General features: G+C 51.0%; 1 protein-coding gene across 2 annotated transcripts in view; it reads left to right on the top strand.

Moving 5' to 3' along the window:
- Nucleotides 1-490: 490 nt before the first annotated feature.
- The window catches only part of PADI4 (peptidyl arginine deiminase 4), a 32156-nt gene continuing 12707 nt past the window's right edge, over nt 491-19939 (top strand). Inside the window, exons 1-9 of one of the 2 annotated variants that reach the window (XM_059073983.2) lie at nt 491-625; nt 8826-9006; nt 10824-10890; nt 12400-12479; nt 14186-14300; nt 15757-15882; nt 17421-17599; nt 17736-17839; nt 18778-18889. In XM_059073983.2, the coding sequence (XP_058929966.2) occupies nt 531-625; nt 8826-9006; nt 10824-10890; nt 12400-12479; nt 14186-14300; nt 15757-15882; nt 17421-17599; nt 17736-17839; nt 18778-18889 (1059 nt within the window). In that variant the 5' untranslated portion in view covers nt 491-530. The remainder of the gene's footprint in view (nt 626-8825; nt 9007-10823; nt 10891-12399; nt 12480-14185; nt 14301-15756; nt 15883-17420; nt 17600-17735; nt 17840-18777; nt 18890-19939) is intronic. The other variant, XM_067019925.1, reaches the window with a different exon arrangement.

Here is a 19939-nt window from a genome sequence, read left to right as displayed (position 1 = left end):
GTGCCTGGCACACAGAAAATACAGAAGGGTGGGATGTCACGTGGGTGACCCAGCCTGGGGAGACCTGGCCCAAGCCAGGTCAGTCTTTCAACGTGTAGCCCCGTCTGTGACCTTGTGCATAAAATCTCCCAGCCTCCGCCTTTTCTTGCCTTCTCCTCTCTGATACCCTGTTTGGCACAGTGAAGCAAGGTTGGATGAGTCCAGGGGTTCATGGTCCCAGGCAGGGACGGGGCAGTGGGCATGAGGCCTCAGAATCGCACCCCTACCCCCAGGCTTCCTGATTCTTTGGCTCTTCCCAGGAAACTAACGATCCAGGCTGCCACTGATTCTGGCATCAACACCACACAGGGTTCTGGTTTGAGGGGGAAGCTTCAGGGCAGAGGAGGGGCTAAGAAGACATGCGGGGGACCTGAGTGGGGAGGGGCTGGGCCACAAACCACAGGTGCTGACTCATGGCCTCCGCTGGGCACTGGGCTCTGTGAACAAACCAGCCCTGGGGAATTCTACAGCCGGAGGGACGAGCTGGCCAGATGATGGCCCAGGGTACAGTGATCCATGTGGCCCCAGAGCAGCCCACCTATGCCGTGTGTGTGCTGGGCACCGAGACTCAGCTGGATGTCTATGGGTGAGCAGGGGACATTCTGGGGTCGGAGGGCAGGTCTGGTGATGCTGGATGAGCAGGTTCTGCTGACACAAGACGTGTGTTTGCCTCAAGCTTCAGGCTCCAGCCTCTGCAGCCACCGGCAGGGGAGAAGCTAGAGAACTAAGACCTGAGTGGCCCTGGGATGTGCGTGGACTCAAGGCAGTGAGTTCATTGCCATGAACAAGTGGGTCTTCCCCAGGGCCTCACCACAAACGAATTATTATAGGGCAAACAGGACCCTATCCTTTCACCATTGAGGCAATGGGAGCTCAGAGAGGGTCTGTGACTTACCGAAGGTCACACAGCAAGTGTGCCCTGGAAGCAAGGCTGGACCCTGGACTTCATAGCCCAGACCTGGATCCCCCTGCAGTTTGTTACCCTACACCTCTCAGCTAAGCCTCCCTCTGTGGGTGGGTAATAGCGTGGGTGTGATGAGACGGGCTGTGGCATGGAGAGGCCGAGGATGAGACCAGGCCCTGCTATTGGCTAGCTGGGCTGCCTTGGGCAACTGAGCCTCAGTTTCCTCATCTGTGAAATGGGGATTATACCCACTTCGTAGGGTGCTTGTAGGGATTAAATGTGAAAACCATAAAAATGTTTGTTAAGTGGGCTTCCCTGGTGGCTCAGTGGTTGAGAGTCCGCCTGCTGGTGCAGGGGACATGGGTTCGTGCCCCGGTCCGGGAAGATCCCACATGCTGCGGAGCGGCTAGGCCCGTGAGCCATGGCCGCTGAGCCTGCGTGTCCGGAGCCTGTGCTCCGCAACGGGAAAGGCCACAACAGTGAGAGGCCCATGTACAGCAAAAAAAAAAAAACAGTTTGTTAAGTACTTAGCACAGTGCTGAGCCTACCCCTAGTATTTGTTCATTCATTCATCCATTAATTAATTCATTCAACAAATACCAATTGAATACCTATTATGTCCAAGCTCTGTGCCAGGCTCTGGCTGAACAAGGTGGTCTAGGAACGCTCTTGGTGGGCATGGCTGGGGTCATTGCTGTTGTCAGTAATAGTAGTGGCAGCCCCTGGCTTCCTCCATCTAATGCTCCACAGATGTGGTCCTAGAATGGTGCCCACAGGAGTGTCTGGCACATTTCCTTGGAAGTGTCGCTCGCTTCCAGCCCCCAGCCAGCAGTAGGAGAACAGCAGAGACTGAGAGGGTAAGGAGTAGAGGCTGACAGTCATCTGAGGCCACCCGACTCCCAGGAGAGAGCCTTCCATTAGTGAGGCATTGAGCCCTGTATTCAAGTACCCTTGTGATGTGTGATGTCTCACACAAAAATGGCTGATATTCACATCACACTTGGTCCACACAACTCATTCAGCCCCCTTATGAGGTAGGCAGTGCTGTAATTCCCATTTTGCAGAAGGGAAAGCTGAGGCTCTGAGAAGTTGAGTAACCCACTGAAGCCACACAGCTAGTTAGTAAGGGAGCCAGGATTGAAAGCCACGCAGCCTGGCTCTGGGACCCTCCTCTCTCCTGCTCCATCCCTGAAACAGCCTTTCCTGTCACTTCTTGCCTGCCCTTCACAGCAGCTCCCTGCCAACACCCATGTCCTGTACAGCCACCACCCTCACTCGGCCTGAATTAATTCCCTTCCAAAAACACAGATGGGCTTGGCAACCCCCCTCACCAGCACTGCTTCCTTGACCCCCTCCCAGCACAAGCTTCCGTACCTTTGCTCAAGCTGTGTCCCTGCAGCTGGGCTCAGAGGTCCCAGGGGTTAGAAAGACAAGGTTGTAGAGGAACAGACCACAGGCTATGGGTGCCTTTCCAGAGCTGCTCTGACAAGCTCTGCTTATGATTTTCATTCTGAGTTTGGAAAGTACTTTGTCTGCAATGGGAAATACACTGATTATAGTCAAACAAAATTCCGCTGACCTGAGATGAATATTGAAACCTGTCGAGGGCTTTCTGTGATGCTTGCAGCTGGAGTCAGGGAGGGATCATGGCTCCAGCTACCACGTGCCAGGCCCTTTTGTTCCTGGTTTCTAATCCTCACAGAAATTCTGCAAGGTAAACACGATCGGCATGCCCATTTTAGAGAGGGGTAAACTGAGGCCTCAAGAGGTGAAAACACCTACCCAAGGTCACCCAAATTAAAGGTGTCAAAGCCAGGAGATTTGAACCCAGGACTCCCCAGCTTCCCCAGCACACGCTGCCTCCCAATGCTGTGGGTCTGGCCTTGCTAGGCACTGCTGCCTGGCTGGTAGAGCTTCCAGAGCTTCCAGAGGGCTTGAGAGATCCAGAAGGGGTAGGGGTGGGGGTTCCAGGAGGTGGCAACCACGGAGGACTGTGGGCACTCTGGAGCTGCAATCACTGGGGTGCTCCTTTTCCTCTGGCGCCTCCTTCTCAACAGGAAACCACTCAGTGTGACAGTGGAGAGCAGGGAAAGATTGTTCGTGTCTCTGAGCCTCAGTTTACTCATCTGTAAAATGGGGAAATTAACACCCACCCTGCTGAGTTGCACTGAGGATTAAATTATACAATGCATGCCAAGAGTCTGGCAGAGTGGTCCCCCTTTTCCGTAAGGATTGCATGTGTTGTTGAATGTGAGAGTGTTGCAGACGCTGCTGCCCATCTGGTGGTCGTTGTAAGGAAATGTTAGATGCAGGAGCTGAAGGAATGATGTCATTTGTCTGGGGCCCAAGTTCTTGGTGCTGCCTCTATGGAGGCTGTTGGAAGTTACTAGAAGATTCAGCTCTGGGTTATCTTATAATAGCACACACGGGTCCCCCAGCCCCCAACACAGTAAAAACCCTTGTGTATTTATGAAAGTCCCTTGTTTAGGACCTGAGAGGGTCTGGAAAACAGCCAAAGGAAAGAACACGCATCCTGAATCAAAGTCCAGTGGTGCCACTTCCCAGCAGGGCCTCACCTCTCTGAGTCTCCGTTTCCCATCTGGCAGAGAGGATGGCTGTAGAGCCCCAGCAGGTGGCAGACCCATCTGTCCACGCTCTTCTCTTGGTTCTGGAGAGGAAGCCATGTCAGGCAGAGCCAGCCGAGGGGAACCGCCCCGCGGGCAGGTCCTGCATCCCGCTTTGTCCCCCACTGTCTCTGTCTCCAAGTCTCTGTCTCCTCATTGTTCTTTGAGCCTCTTGTTCGTTCTCCTGTTGTAACAGACACATGGCGTGTCCCTCTCCCATCCCCATCCTCCTGCCACGGCACCTGGGCAGCTGGGGACGCCTGGCTTCCCACCTCGGCTTTGTGAGCATAAAGGCAGACAGCTGCGCATGGAGCAGAGAAGGAGCCTCCAGGCTTTGGCAGAGAAACCAGGGCTTTTCTTAAGTTTTGGTCTGGCCAGGGAGGTGTAGGGTCCACTGAGGCACTTGAGCAGAGGGGCACTGGTTCTGCTGTACCGTCTCTTGGACGTGAACTCTCCTCCAGCAAGGGCCACGCATTCCTTATTATTACTGTTACCATCATGTCCCTTCATTTCTGATATTATTACCCAGCTACTGAAGAGGGGCGAGCACCACACGTGGGCCCTTCAATCTGCACAACATCATAGAAAGCATCATCGTAGTAAACATTATTCCCATTTTACAGAGGAAGAAACTGAGACCAGAGAGGGTCAGTGCCTAGGCCAAGGTCACACAGCCTGTCAGAAGTGGCCCAAGCATCGCCACTCTCCAGCCCTTTGAGGCTGCCTGCTGTTCCCGGGCTGGCCTGGGAGAGGTTTCCCCATGGGCAGCTGAGCCCCCGCGTCCCTGTTAGTCTGCAGGCAAGTGTCTGATCACAAAGAGCCCCAGCAGGCTGCAGACACCACATCCACAGGCATGTGCCGTAGCCAGCTGGTGTAGACAGACTGGCCCCTGGGCTATTCGATGTGGTGGCAGGCATAGTTTGTATGCTTTGTCCACATTGACCCTGGCTGTCTCCCCAACTCAGACAGTCAGTGCCTCCCAGGGACGAAAACCCAGCCATCCTGCTCCCCGGCCACTATGGTGCTGGGAGCAGTTGGGGGCAGGTAGGAAAGCCAGTGCCTGCATCAGGGGACACACAGGGACACCTGCTGTTAGAGTTTAGCAGAAGTGGAACGGTGTCTTTGTCAAGGACTGATCCTGTATTCGTTATCTATCACCATGTAACAAATTGCCCCAAAACGTGCTGGCTCAAAACAATAGCGTTTATGATCTCACAGTTTCTGTGGGTCAGGATCCAGTGGCGCTTAGTTGGGTCCTCTGCCCTGGGGGCTCAAAGGCTGCAATCAAGGTGTCAGCAGGGCTAAAGTCATGTTGAGGCTTGACCAGGGAAGCCCTGTGTCCAAGCTCAGTCACGTGGCTCTTGCAGGATTGAGCTCCTCGTGGGCTTGTGGACTGAGGGCCTCAGTTCCCTTCACGTGGCTGGCAGGAAGCCTCCCCCAGTTCCCTGCCCTGTGGGCCTCTCCATAGCTCACAGCATGGTAGCTGCCTTCATCAAGGTGAGTGAAGGTGAGAGAGAGAGAGAGAGAGAAAGAAAAAGAGGCGGGGGAAGAGGTCTCTTGTAACAGCTCATCACTCTTGCCATTTTCCATTGGTTGAAAGGAAGTCTCTGGGAAGACTTCCTACACTCAAGGGGAGGAAGTTACACAAGCGCATGAACACCAGGGGTGGGGATTATTGGAGACATCTCAGAATCCTGCCTACCACGTACTTTTCCCGTATTTTCCTAATTCTCTACAAGAAATACCTACAGCTTTTGATAGGGAGACAAAGAACTTTATTACAAAAATAAAAATGAAAAGTGTAATCATAAAATCCATGTCTTGTGACATTATGGAGTGAGGGCTGCCTTTCTAAGTTGTTTCCACTATGGTTTGAATCTGCTGCAATTTATTAGCCCTTCTGTCTGTGAGGATTTCACTGTCTGTGGGTCATTCACTGTCACAGAAAGGCCTGCTCTGAACATCCTTGAACGTGTCTCCTGGTGTACATGTGCAAAAGATTCTCCAAGTGCTTGCCTGGTGGTGCAGTGGTTGAGAGTCCGCCTGTCGATGCAGGGGACACGGGTTCGTGCCCCGGTCCAGGAAGATCCCACATGCCGTGGAGCGGCTGGGCCTGTGAACAATGGCTGCTGTGCTTGCGCGTCTGGAGCCTGTGCTCCGCAACAGGAGAGGCCACAGCAGTGAGAGGCCCGCGTACTGCAAAAAAAAAAAAAGACTTACTGTAAAGTAAATCAACTATACCCTAACAAAAATTATTTTTTGAAAAAGACTTAACTGTAAAGCTACAGTAATCAAGACAATGTGGTATTAGCAAAGGAATAGACAAATGAAACAATGGAATAGAATAGAGACAGAAACAGCCATGCATAGATATAGTCAACTCGTCTTTAGATGTGGCACAGAGGATTTTTATGGCAGTGAAACTACTCGATATGTTACTATAATGGTGGATATATGTCATTACACATTTGTCTAAATCCACAGAATGTAAAACACCAAGAGGGAACCCTAATGTAGACTGTGGACTTTGGGTGATAATTATGTGTCAATGTAGGGTCATCATTTCTAAAGAATGTACCACTCTGGGGGAAGAGATTGATAATAGGGGAGCCTATACATGAGTTGGGGCAGGAGATATATGGGAAATCTCCGTACCTTCCTCTCAATTTTGCTGTGAACCTAAAACTTCTCTAGAAAATGAGCTGTTTTTTTAAAAAAAAGATCCAAAATTCTGTCTTTCTTAAGTCTTTAGTATATGATGTGAGGACCCATCCTCACATCAATTTAGTTATTTATTCAATGTAATCATTTTCCATATGGATAAGCAATTGTCCCAGCACCATTTATTACACAATCTTCACTTTCCCCAGTTATTTGCAAGACCACCTCTGTCATAGATCAAGTAGAATCTCTCTTAAATTGCATCTGTCATTTTCTTTACCTAAGCCATTACAATGCAATCCATGACTTTACAGTAAGTCATACCTTGTAGAGCAAGTCCCTCACCTTTTGCTTCTTTTTCTTACAAGGTACTTTGACTATCTTAGCCCCTTGGTTTTCCAAGTAAACCTTGGAATCAACTTGTCAAGTTCAAGTAAAACCTTGGAATTTCTCTGACCATATGAATCCATTTGGAGAGAATTCATACCATGATGATATTAAGCCTTCCTAACCATGTTCATGGTATTTCTTTCTTTTAATTTGGGTCTTCTCTAATTGATTTTAATAAGGTTTGATCATTTTTCTCCATAAAAGCCTTACACATCTTTTGTTAGGTTTATCCTAGGTACTTTACAGTATTTCTTCCTAATATAAATTATATGCTAATAGTGTGGCTTTTGTCTAAAAATTAATTTTGTCTGATATTAATATATCCATCCCAGCTCTCTTCTGGCTAATATTGGCTTAATGTATCTTTTTAAAAAAACTTCATCTTTCCTGGATCCGTGTATTTTAGGTTCATCTCTTATAAATAGCATGGAGCTGGATTTTATTTCTTTATCTAGTCCAAAACTCTCTTTTAACTAGTAACATTATTTATATTTATTTTGATCATTTATATATTTGAGTTTGCTTTTACCATTTGCTTTTTAGTTTTTAGTTGTCTATTTTTATCTATGTCGCCTTTTTCTTTGTACTTGCCTTTTTGAATGGAATTATCCATTCTTTTAAAAAATTATTGCATTTTCTCCATGTATAGAAATTTATGAACTCCATTTCTATTCTTTTGGTGACTACTTTTACATTTCTAGAATTAAACACTATCTTAATTCTCTCTTCAGTTGAAGACCTCATACCACTTTAACTCTCATTATCTCTCCCAGTTTACATTCTGCTCTTTTTTTTAATCTCACAATTTTGATTTCTTTATAAACTATTTTTTATACAGACAATAATTGTTAGATTTACCAAAATATTTACCATGCTATTTGTTCACCATTTTTTCTTGCATTCAGATGATTCTGACACTAGGTATCTTTTTTTTTTTTTTTTTTTTTTTTTTTTGTGGTACGCGGGCCTCTCACTGTTGTGGCCTCTCCCGTTGCGGAGCACAGGCTCCGGATGCGCAGGCTCAGCGGCCGCGGCTCACGGGCCCAGCCGCTCCGCGGCATGTGGGATCTTCCCAGACCGGGGCACGAACCCCCGTCCCCTGCATCTGCAAGCGGACTCCCAACCACTGCGCCACCAGGGAAGCCCTAGGTATCTCCTTAAAGTATGTCTTTAGAAGTTGCTTTAGTGAAAGTGTGTTGGTTTTAAAATATCAGTTTTTCTCCATCTGAAAATGTTTTTATTAAAATATAGTTTTTTAAGTACACAATTCTAAGTTAATAGTTATTTTTTCAAGATACTTTGAAGATATTATTCCGTATTTCATTACTGCTGTTGTGAAGTCTACTTTCAATCTATTGATAATTATCATTCTTTTATAGGTGACCTGACTTTTCTTCTTTCTGGATACCTTTAAGATCTGTTTGTCTTTGGTATTCTTAACCACAGTGAGGTGTGTGTGTGTGTGTGTGTGTGTGTGTGTGTATGCAGAGAAGGGGATTCTTGGCAATTTCCCTTACTTTTCACATCTCAGCAATGCTTTGTAAAGTATATTCTAGGGCTTCCCTGGTGGCGCAGTGGTTGAGAATCTGCCTGCTAATTCAGGGGACACGGGTTCGAGCCCCGGTCTGGGAGGATCCCACATGCCACGGAGCAACTAGGCCTGTGAGCCACAACTACTGAGCCTGCGCGTCTGGAGCCTGTGCTCTGCAACGAGAGGCCGTGATAGTAAGAGGCCCGCGCACCGCGATGAAGAGTGGCCCCCACTCGCTGCAACTAGAGAGAGCCCTCACACAGAAACGAAGCCATACATAAATAAGTATATTCTAACCATGATCCAGTTGTTTTGTAAGGGGAAGGTCGTTCAGAGTGCTGTTTGTACTGTTTGTGTGATTCTTCGTATATGCACAACGCTGTGTGTGCATGTTTGTGTAATATGAACCTCTGGGTGCACACATCACTCTATGCATACAACTGTGTGTGTGTGTCTTCTCCTAGTTCAAGGGTAATCTCTCCAGGTCAGGGGATTTTCTTTCTGTTTCTCACTACCTCCTGACAACCTACCAGTACTTCCTCTCATGGGCAGGGTCAGTCTGGCTGCCTTCTGGCGTCCACACTGGTGGGAAAAGGAAGAACACCAGGGAGAGCGGTAGTGCGCCCGGCCCTGCCTCACTGTGTCCCCCTGTCCTCCCCGTCTGCCTCTTCCACAGCTCTGCCCCCAAGGACTGCACATCCTTTAGCATCAGTGCTTCCCCAGGAGTGGTGGTAGATGTTGGCCACCACCCTCCAGCCAAGAAGAATCTCACGGGTTCCTTCAAGTGGCCCCTGGACCCCGGGCTGGAGGTGAGCCTGAACATGAGAGCTGCCAGTGACAGCACAGGTGACCAGAAGGTGAGTGTGGCAGCCGTGGGCTGGGATGTGTAGGAGGAGGTCAGCAGCTCATAACAGATCAGCTGCTCAATCGACCCAGAGTCCCAGCCCTCTGCAGGCTCTGGGGAGAATCAGTTCTTTGTCTCTCCCAGCTTCTGGTGGCTGCTGGTATTCCTAGACTTGTGGCCACGTGGCTCCAGTCTCTGCCTTCGTGGTCCATTACCTCTTCCTCAACCTGTCAAACCTCCCTCTGCCTCACTCTTTTTTTTTTTTTTTTTTTTTTTTTTTTTTTTTTTTTTTTTTTTGCGGTACGCGGGCCTCTCACCGTTGTGGCCTCTCCCGTTGCGGAGCACAGGCTCCGGACACGCAGGCTCAGCGGCCATGGCTCACGGGCCCAGCCGCTCCGCGGCATGTGGGATCTTCCCGGACCGGGGCACGAACCCACGTCCCCCGCATCGGCAGGCGGACCCCCAACCACTGCGCCACCAGGGAAGCCCACTGCCTCACTCTTATAAGGACACTTGTCATTGGATTTAAGACCTGTCTGGATAATACAGGATGAACTCATTTCAAGATCCTTGATTGCATCTGCAAAGATCTTTTTTTCCCAAATAGGGTCACTTTCACAGGATCCAAGGATTAGGATGTGGACATATCTTTTGGGGAATCACCATTCAACCCACTGTAGCCGCATTGACTATAGATGGACTCAACAGGACCCTCCAGGATTCCCACAGGGATCTGGGCCAACAACCACTTGTTCCCAGCAGGACAGGCCAAGCAGGATACCTCCTGGGGCAGAGGTGTTGCCTGCTCTAAGAATACAGACCTTGGGCATCAAAGCCGGTCAGCAAGGGTGCAATCAGAGAAAGCTTCCTGGGAGAAGTGGCAAGCTGATGGATGGTATCAGTGACCTGCTTACGAGAGGAAAAGAGAAGCGAGAGCTCTACACAGAGGATGTGGCCTGTGTGCACACTGTGGATAAGAGAGGGTGAGATGTGTGCTGGGGAAGAGCTGTATGGAAAGAAAGGAAGGTAGAAGGGAAGGTGAGGGAGAGAGGGAGACAGTATAGAGGGTTTGGCATCAGAGACCTCATTCTCTTAGGACAATGGGAAGCCAATGAAAACCTTTCATCCAGGAGTAACAAGACCACATATGTGTGTTAGAAAGACCCACTGGCTGCCGTGTAGTGAGTCCGTTAGATCTAGGCAGCAGACTGGGGGCAGGGCAACTGGAGGCTGTGGCCGTGGTCCAGATGCAAGGTGACAGTGGCCGTGACATTTCCCTGGATTCCCACTCTCTGCAGGACAGGTCGAGACCCCTCAGTGCGAGACCCTCAGGAGCTCCCCTTCTTCTGGTGGCAGCTCTTTGGTGTTGCTTTGGGGAACTCCCCTCCGTCATCTTGCTTAGAAATGTGCTTCCTGACATTCTGCCCTCCTCTGGCCAGCCTGGGCCAATCAGATGGCTTCTTCCTGGATTTTTGACCTTGGGCTGTGAGAGTTGGTGCTGCCACTCTCCCTCCACTGCCTCTTCACCACATCCCCATCTGCTGAACTCCTGCTCCCCTTCCAAGATCTACCTCAGAGTGTACCTCCTTGACACCATGCAGGCAGAGGAAGCCGCTGCCTCCCTGGTCTCCCAAAGGACCCTCTTCTATACATCATAGTCACTTGAGTGTTTTGCTCCCCTTCCAACCCCACCAGTTGGGGTGTTCCTAACAGGCTGGGATCCTGATCCTTGTCTCCTCAGCACCCTGCTCTGAGCTGGCACATAGCAGGCCAGTTAGTGTTTGTTGAATGACTAAGGGAAATCATTAGTGGTTTGCTCCTGTCCTATAGGTTCAGATTTCATACTATGGACCCGAGACCACTGCAGCTGAAGCCCTGCTCTACATCACCGGGGTCGGTAAGTGACGCCAGGGATCTTGGAGCACCACCCGTCTCCCTCCACACACACACCCATGCAAGGCATCTCTCCAGGAGAAACTACACCCTTTAGACTGAGCAGAGAAAAGGATAATTTCTAGCCAGTCATGCATCTGGTAGTTCATAAGTATTCCTTACCCAGTCAGTGAACCCCGAATAAAGCTGGGGAGAGGGGACATTTGCAGGAAGCTTCAATTACATCTCAATATTTTATTTCTCAGCTTAGGAAGTGGTACGTGGATTTTCAACCTACGAGTCTCTCTACCTTTTGAAAACGTCAAATATTTGTGAGAAAAAGTAGATGATGAGACTGTTTTACACAATAATATAGACCAGTGTGCCCCAAATTCCATTATTTACATCCCATCTTCACCATTTTTGCCACATCAGTGATCTGCTTGTACTCATATTTATTTAGTATTCTTCTTTAAATCAAGTACATTTTTAACTTGACCTCATCTGGGATAATAATATCGTAATATTATTATTACTATTTAAACATACATTAAATATATGAACAGCATGTGAAAGCTTCAGGTTTCTTTTCACTAATGAATTTCATTCATTCATTTCATTAATACACATTTTCAAAATAATAATAATTATTGTTGTTGTTATTATTATACAGCACTTACTCTACGCCAGGCAGGGTGCCAAGACTTTACATTTAAACCTTACAACAATCCAATGAAATTGGCACTATTATTACCACATTTTACAGATGAAGAAACTGAGGTACAAGAGGTAAAGAGACTTGCCCAAGATTACACAGCTGGTTAGCAAAGGAGCCAGGAAGTCCTGGCCACCAAGCGCTATGCTCTATGGCCCAGCATTGATACGTGGCTATGGATATGTATAAAATGCCATCTAGGTCAATCTCATTCTGTGAGCTCACGAGGTCGCTACACAATGGCATTGGAATGGCCGTATAGTCATGCGTTCTGATGAGAGGGGAAGGATTCAGAAGCGAACATACGCTTTCTCAGCCATGCCATTTGGACAGAGCAGGGTATGTTTGGGGCTGTGGTTTGCCCCCAGTGCAGTCACAGTACACAGAACGAAGAGCCAGGTGGGGTTGGAATAACCACTGTGTCCTCTACCCCAAAGTCACTGGGGGCTGGAGTTGGGGTCAGAGGCCTTTGAGAGTCTGGAAAGGTGTCCTTGCATCCATTGGGGCGGCCAGAAACTCTTTCTGGGGCCACTGGGGGTGGCCAGACATGCAGGGTCTGGCTGGCATCACAGCTGTGGCAGGTCCTCCGTGAGAGGAGATTGTGTGTGGTTAGAAGCCCCGGCTCTGCTGTCAGAATTGCAGCCAGACTTCTTCTTGGGAGACATGGGGGTATCTTAGAACCTGTGTTTCTGAACCGGTGAGAAAGAAACCTTTGTGCAGATAGGTCTCCTGGGGAAAGGATTGTCCATCTGGGACCAGACTGAGTGCTCCCACCTTGCACCCTCGCTAACCCTCTCCTCTTACTCCCCGGGATTTCAGAAATCTCCTTGAGCGCGGACTTCACTCGCACTGGCAAAATGAAAAAAATTCGCACTTCCACCAGAGGCAGAATGGACCAGGTATGGCTCGACCTTGTCCTGCACCCCAAATGCTCCCGAAATTCCACTGGGTTCTCCTAGCGCGCCCCCTGGTGGTGATGAGGTGAACAGCGGTCTGTCTCATGTATCCATGTTAACAGTAAAAGAAACACAAATTTAAGAAGAACAGGGAAAAAAAAGAAAATTAAAATCACGAATACCATTACCGTTTTGGTTTACATAGGTCCCATCTATTCTACAAAACTAGATTTTCACGATTGTGGGTTCAGAGAATGTGTTGTCCCACAAACTGGAAACTAGACTCACCCAGTTCATGCACAGGAGAGAGAAAATTTGCAGGCAGGTCTCAACTCTGGCTCAAAAATCCCCTATACTATGGGGACTTCCCTGGCTGTCCAGTGGTTAGGACTCCAAACTTTCATTGCAGGGGGCGCGGGTTTGATCCCTGGTCGGGGAAATACGATCCCACAAGTGCAAAGCGTGGCCAAAAAAAAAAAAAAAAAAAATCCCCTATACTAGATTTTAGCGACTGGTGGGAGAGGTTCACATGGGGTGAATAATAAAGAAAAGAGGCAGTGGGTAGAGGAGGGAAGGAGCCAGGTGGGGGAAGGGAATGTATGTTGCAGAAATATAGGGTGGTGTGGTACGCAGGTGATGAATCGTCTTAACTGGGGTCCGTGGATAAACCTCAGGGTGTCCCTGAAACCCCAAAGCTGCCTGCACATTTCTGTGCTGGTGTGCACTTTATTTTATTTATTTGTTTGTTTGTTTGTTTGTTTGTTGATTATTATTTTGGCCACACTGCGTGGCTTGCCGGATCTTAGTTCCCCGGCCGGGTAGTGAAAGCACTGAGTCGTAACTGGACCGCCAGGGAATTCCCCATATGCTGGTGTGCACTTTAGGATGATATGACCTGTCAAAAATTAAGATCCCTTTGTGGGGTCAGTCAAAAGTGGGGGGAAGGGGCTTCCCTGGTGGCGCAGTGGTTGAGAATCCGCCTGCCGAAGCAGGGTACACGGGTTCGTGCCCCGGTCCGGGAGGATCCCACGTGCCGCTGAGCGGCTAGGCCCGTGAGCCGTGGCCGCTGAGCCTGCGCGTCCGGAGCCTGTGCTCCGCAACAGGAGAGGCCACAACAGTGAGAGGTCTGTGTACCGCAAAAAAAAAAAAAAAAAAAAAAAAAAGTGGGGGGAAGAATTACAGCTCTGGGAGTGGAATTCATCCTTGGGTCCCTCCCAAAACGCAGTCATTCCCCGGAGGAGAATGGTCTCCTACAAACAGAAGATGTCCTCACTAGTAGATTCCTGCTGGGAGGGGCTGCTCAATTTGCTTTCATCTTTGGGCAGACAGTAACTGGCTGCTAAGAATAGTGCCCACACTTTGGTGAACGAGTAATTAAGAGCTCTCAGAAGAGGAGCTATTTAGATTCGAATCTAGACACAAATATTTAGCTCAGTTTGGTTTGCTAATCCAACAGTTTTTAAAAGCTGTTGAAATCAATTTTACTGTCTTGGGCTCCTTTGTTTAAGTGGATGAATGGAATTTGTTTATGACTTTTGGGGGAGGCAAAAATCCACTCTTGGGATCAAAAAATTACCTGATGTGGGAACAAAATGTGTAAATCACACAAGGCTATCGAGGTGCTAGGGCAAGGTGGCTGGGCTTTCCCAGGAGTTGGAGGGACATACACAGGTTCCTAAGTGTGCCCCATCTCTGCTGCATGTCCGCAGAGGACCTGGAGCTGGGGCCCTCATGGGCAGGGCGCCATCCTGCTAGTGAACTGTGACAAAGACAATCCCAAATCTTCTACTGTGGACTTCAAGGATGACCAGCTTGACAGCGAAGGTAAAGACCCCCCAAGAACCAATGGGAATAGAGCTTTGCCTTTTTGTGAAGACTTTTGTCCTGAGCCTTGTAACAACCCTCAGAAACCAGGGTTATTGGAAGCGTGTTCTTGTTAGCACGCCCGTTATGTAGGTGAAGGAATGGACAGGGGTCCTGAGAAGGCAAGTAACCTGCCCAAGGTCACACAGCAGCCTGGAAAGAGCTGGGAGCAATGCTGAGTCTCCCAATGCCTCCTCCAGGGCCCAATTTCCATCCCCAGCCCATTGACCAACCCAAACTTCTGCTCTTGGGTCAAACCTGGGGCCCAAAATAATTCAAAATGAAAGCCTGACCAGAGCCCCAAGTTCACGTCAGAGCGGCCCTGAGCCCCTGCCATAGGCTGGGCACTGCTCGGACCAGTTCAGAATTCTTAACTCATTTGATCTTTCAGCTCAAGTTTCAGAAGTATGTATGGTCCTCACCCCCACTTTACAGATGGAAAAACTGAGGTATGGGGGGAAGTTAAGCAATTTGCTCTGGGTCACACAGCTAGTAAGTCACAGGCTCAGGATTTGGACCCAGGCATCCCAACACCAGGGCAGGTTTAGGGGCACAAGTTGGGCGCCGGGTCCCTGTTGGCACACCTCTGAGGCGTGGCCAGGGTGGAAGACCGGCACTGGAGGAGGGCGCTGAGGGGGGCGGGGTCATTTGGCCAGGGCAGCAGCTGCTGCCTTCCCGGGGAGTTGCTAGAACGGCCTAGAAATGGATGCATTTTAAATTTGCGTGGAGTTGGCCTGGCCTGATGCCAGGGAGCAGCCTCTACATGGTGCCTGGCACACAGTAATAATCAAACAGCCCGTATGTACCCTCCCAGGATGCCGGGCGCTGTAATATGCACTTTACACATATGACTGCATCCTTCCCTCTGTATGGGCTCTGCGCTTAGCCCTGTGTATTTACGAGGAAGCAGAGTCACGGAGAGCTGAAATACCTCCCCAAGCTCACACAGATCCAGGGTTCAAACCCCGCCCACTCCAGTGCCCTTGACCACGTGACTCTTGTCCAGCCTCTGACTCTCGTCCAGCTTCAATCCCCCCGAGCCTTTGCCGGCCACTATTCAGGTTGGCTCACTTCCCATGCAGGCCTCGGGGATAAACCTTTCCACTCATTCACCCCACAAATAATTGTTGAGCACCTGCCTCGTTCTAGGCGTTGTTCTAGATGCTTCTCGGAGCTGGGAACAGAGCAACAAACAAGATAAATGTGATTTCTGCTTTGGCGAGCTTACATGCTAAGCTCATCCTAGTGGGAGAGGACCAAAACCTTGAATTCCTTTAATTCTAAAATGAAAAATATTGTTTAAATACTGGAAAGAGCATAAGGAAAATAAAGCCAGGTGACGTGATGAAGGGTGGTCTTGGTGGGGGAGGCGTAGTCTCAGGGGCCTGCATCTCCGGCCACGCCCTTCTCATTCCAGACCTGAAGGACATGTCCTTGTTGACCCTGAGCACAAAGACCCCCAGGGACTTCTTCAGCAAGCACCAGCTGGTGCTCCACGTGGCCAAATCTGAGATGGACAAAGTCAGGGTGTTTCAAGCCAACGGTGAGTCGCCCTTGGCCGTCACCTTGGTGTTCCCTTCCCACCCCAGCCAATGGGACTCAGCCCCTTCACACACACTTCACTGAATAATTCCCGAGCACCTATTCTGTGCCAGGTTCTAAGAACCGAGGATGCAGCAGTGAGCAAGATGGACATCTCTGCCCACTACCTTGCAGAAAGGGCACAGATAAAATGCTGCAAACAAGATGATGTCTGGTGCTGGATGGGCACTGAGAAGGAAATGACCTCCCTCCCAGGACTGTTGTAGTTGTTCTTTGTGTGTCTGTCTCTGTCACACACACACACACACACACACACACACACACACACACACACAGGACTGTTGTTTACAGAGGTTTTTGAATCCAAGCTGACTGCACATAATAACTGTAATATGTAATAATTTGTTCCCCAAGAACCTGGCGATCAGAGACATCAGTAACTTCTCAGCGGCTTTGCGAGCACCTGCCACTGAGTGCCGGGCTCGGTTCTAGGCACAGGGCACGGAGCAAAGAACAAAACAAAGTCTCTGCCCTCATGTCACTTTCATCTCAGCGGGTTGAGAGCAATGATATGTAAAATCATTAAGTGAAGTGTCTAGTGCCTCAGACGGCATTAAATGCTACACAGAAGGATGCAACGGCGAAGAGGAAGAGAAGGAGGGCTGTGGGGAAGGGGGGCCGGGAAGGCTTCCCCCAGAAGGTGTCATTGAGCGGACGGAGGTGTGGGAACACCCAGGGGAAGGGCACTCCTGGCAGAGGGAACCACAAGTGCAAAGGCCCTGAGGTGGGATGTGCCCATGGGCTTGAGGAATGTAGGGAGGCCAGCTCGGCTGGAGTGCATAATGCAAGGGTTAAGGGGCGGCGGGGGTGGGGGGGGGGATGCGGGGATGAGGGTGGAGAAGAAAGGCCAGAGGGGAAGGGGCTGGGTCAGGGAGGCAGGAAATGACTGTGGCTTCTAGTCTGTGGGAAGTGGGGGGCCATCTGAGGGCTGTGCAGAGGCACAACTTGATCTGACTTCCATTCAAACCACAGTGATTAGACTGACATTGGTTTGGCCACAAACCAACTCCTTGCCTCTGTGGAGGTATCACCTCCTCCAGGAAGCCTTCCCTGACCTTCCAGAACTTACTACTACCTGTAATTTTGACTATCTTTGCTCCTCCCTACTTACCCAGGAGATTGTGCACTCCCTGGGGGCCAGGACAGTGACTGTCACCCTGGTCTTCCCAGGTGTCAGCTGAGAGCAGGTGATAGGGAGTGAATGGATGGATGAATGAATGAATGAACTATAATGTATATTGGACTTTCTGTAAAGTTGTGAATGACTCAGGCCCCCTCATCACTCCATTCCTGGACCTCCATCGGGAGGGTGAGGGTGGGGCCTTTAGTCCCTTCCTCCTAAGGGGAGGCTCCTGCCAGATCCAGCTGTGAGGGGTCCTTAGGGGTGAGATGCCACGGCCTTGGGAAGGCATCACACACCAAGAAGACAAGGTCTCAGAAGTAGGGTTGCAGACCTGAGCCTCCCCTGCTCTCTCCCAGCAGACAAACAGCCCTCCAGGTACGGCATGATCCTGGGGCCACAGCATCCCTCTCACCCCCTGGAGCTCCAGGGTGGCCATCACAGCACAGACTTCTATGTGGAGGGCCTGGCTTTCCCAGATGCCAGCTTCCCAGGGCTCATTTCCCTCAATGTCTCCCTGCTGGACACGTCCAACCCGGTAGGCCAAGAGGGGGGATCTGGGCTGCCAGGCACTGGCCCAGCTGTGGAGGGGGCTCCAAACAGCCACTGGGGAGCAGTAGGTGTTGGGCCCTGGCTGCTGTGACAGTTCCTCCCCCCCGCCCCTCCCCCTGCAGGAGCTCCCCAAGGCGCTGGTTTTCCAAGACAGCGTGGTCTTCCACGTGGCTCCCTGGATCATGACCCCCAACACTCAGCCCCCGAAGGAGGTGTATGTGTGCAGGTGAGGGGCCCTGGAGGGCTGAGGGCGGGGCACAGACACACCCCCAGGGAGAGCCCAGGACCAGGAGCCCGTCATGCACTTGCTGCGTAAATGGGGAAAAGGTGATATCTGTGCTATGACTTGCTGAGGACTGAGGCTTGTTAAGATCCATAAAAAGGTCGGGAAAATCATGATTGGTGGTGTTTTCGTGTCACTATCCTGCCCTGAGGCAGGCCAGGGCTGCTTTAGCTCCTGGGGGCCTCTAGAGTTTGCCAGACCTGGAAGATGAGAAGTCTGAGTCCCTGGGTGAGGCCTCCAGGGCTCCTCAGAGGGCAGCCTGTGCGTCCTCTGCACCAGAAACCCCTGGGCGCTCATTTAAGATGCACGTTCCCGGCCAACCTCTGAACTGCTGGGTCTCCACTCTGGGGATGGGACGGGGCTCCGCTGTTTTCACAAGTTGCCGGGGGAGGCTTGGCATCCTTCCCGCAGTCTGAGAGCCCCTGCTAACCATGCAGGGTCACAGGGGGGACCTGCCCCTCTCCTCTTCCCATTGCTTTGGGGCAGAAGGGGTGAGAATGTAACCCCGTGGTCAGGGCGCAGGCTGGAAGCCAGCAAGACCTGGGTTCGAATCCAGAGGGCGTGACCTTGAGCTCTGACCTCCTCATTCTGTCTCCTCCTCAGTGGAAGGCTGCCCGCTAGTTCCCCTCCTGGGTTGTGAGCGGAGTTCAGTGAGCTAAGCTTGCTAAGAGCACAGAGACCGGGTGAGCTGCGGTCTCTGTCCGGGCTCCAGGTGCCTTGGAGCACCCACTGTGCCCCGCCCCTACTCCATCCAGCCCTGAGCCCCTACTCCATCCCTAGAGACACCCCAGGGCGTCCAGCTTGCCCCCCTCGGAGGCCAGCCAAGGCCACTGGCTGCTAAATCAAGGGCACTAAGGAGATTGTTTTTCTATTCTTTCTAGGTTATTTGAAAATGAGGATTTCCTGAAGTCAGTGGCTGCTCTGGCCAAGAAAGCCAGGTGCAAGCTGATGGTCTGCGCCAAGGAGGAGAACATGAATGACCGGTGGATACAGGTGCGAGGCCCGGGCACACAGGAGACGCATCCCTGAGGGTCAAGGGACACGGGGACCTGGGCTCCTAGGGCTCGGCCAAGCACCTGGCTGGCCACCCTTCCTCAGACAGGCAGGGAGTTAGGAGCCCCTGAGGGTCCTCGCAGACGGAGGGCTCAGGCACAGTAGATGACAGGACCCTGACATCTACTGTGGCCACGTCATGCCCGCCGTGGTCACCAAGATGACCACCTTCCTGCCTGAAAACCCTCAGACAACTTCAGGAAATCGAGGAAATGCTGCAAAGCTCAGGGGGCTGGAGCCCAACCATTCCCCCTAGCAGTCTCCCTCCAAGCCAGCCTTCCCGGGCTCGCCCACCAGGCCAGGCCACGCCCCTGCTCCAGCACTTTCCACGGCTCCCATCTCCTCCTTCTCAGCTTGCCTCTCAATCTGGCTGTCCCACACCGGCCACACTAGATCCCCATTCCGTCTCTGTGGCAGGCTCCCCCTCCACCCCGTCGTGCCATGAGCCCCCTGAGGGCAGAGAGGGAGTCTCATTCAGCTCAGCACCCAGAACCTGGCATTGGGTGGTGCCAGTGGGCAGTTGGCGGGCTGACCGAGCCTCCGTGCCTCTCCTTCCATGCTGCCCGCCCTGCCCCCACCCCACCCCATAGCCCTGCCCCCACCCCATCCCATAGCCCTGCCCCTTCTCGCCAGCCGCCCTCCCCATTCCCACCCCCACGTCCAAATCAGTCCTGGCCAATCCCAGCTCGAATCCCCTCCATCAATGTCCTCAGTCCCTCCAGCGGGAATTCATTTCTCTTTCTTCTAAACCTCCAAATAATACCCTCTCTATTCCTTTCTCATCCTTCCATCTGTGTTAAATCAGGTTGAACCGGAAGAAATGGCTGATATGCCACCATTTTTTACCTCCAAGAATGGCAGTTTCGGATGGTTCAGCTAGTAGTGATGCGTCCAACATCACGCCTGCCTGCTAAAATGCAGGCAGGATGTGTACCCGATTCATTTCTGCACCCTCCCCGTCTCTGCCCCACGGGCTTGGCTGGGGCCTCA

The sequence above is a fragment of the Kogia breviceps genome, chromosome 1 (genome assembly GCF_026419965.1).
Source record: "Kogia breviceps isolate mKogBre1 chromosome 1, mKogBre1 haplotype 1, whole genome shotgun sequence".
Classification (NCBI taxonomy): domain Eukaryota; kingdom Metazoa; phylum Chordata; class Mammalia; order Artiodactyla; family Physeteridae; genus Kogia; species Kogia breviceps.
The sequence above is the reverse complement of the archived record's forward strand: the minus strand, read 5'-3'. Positions and strand labels throughout refer to the sequence as shown.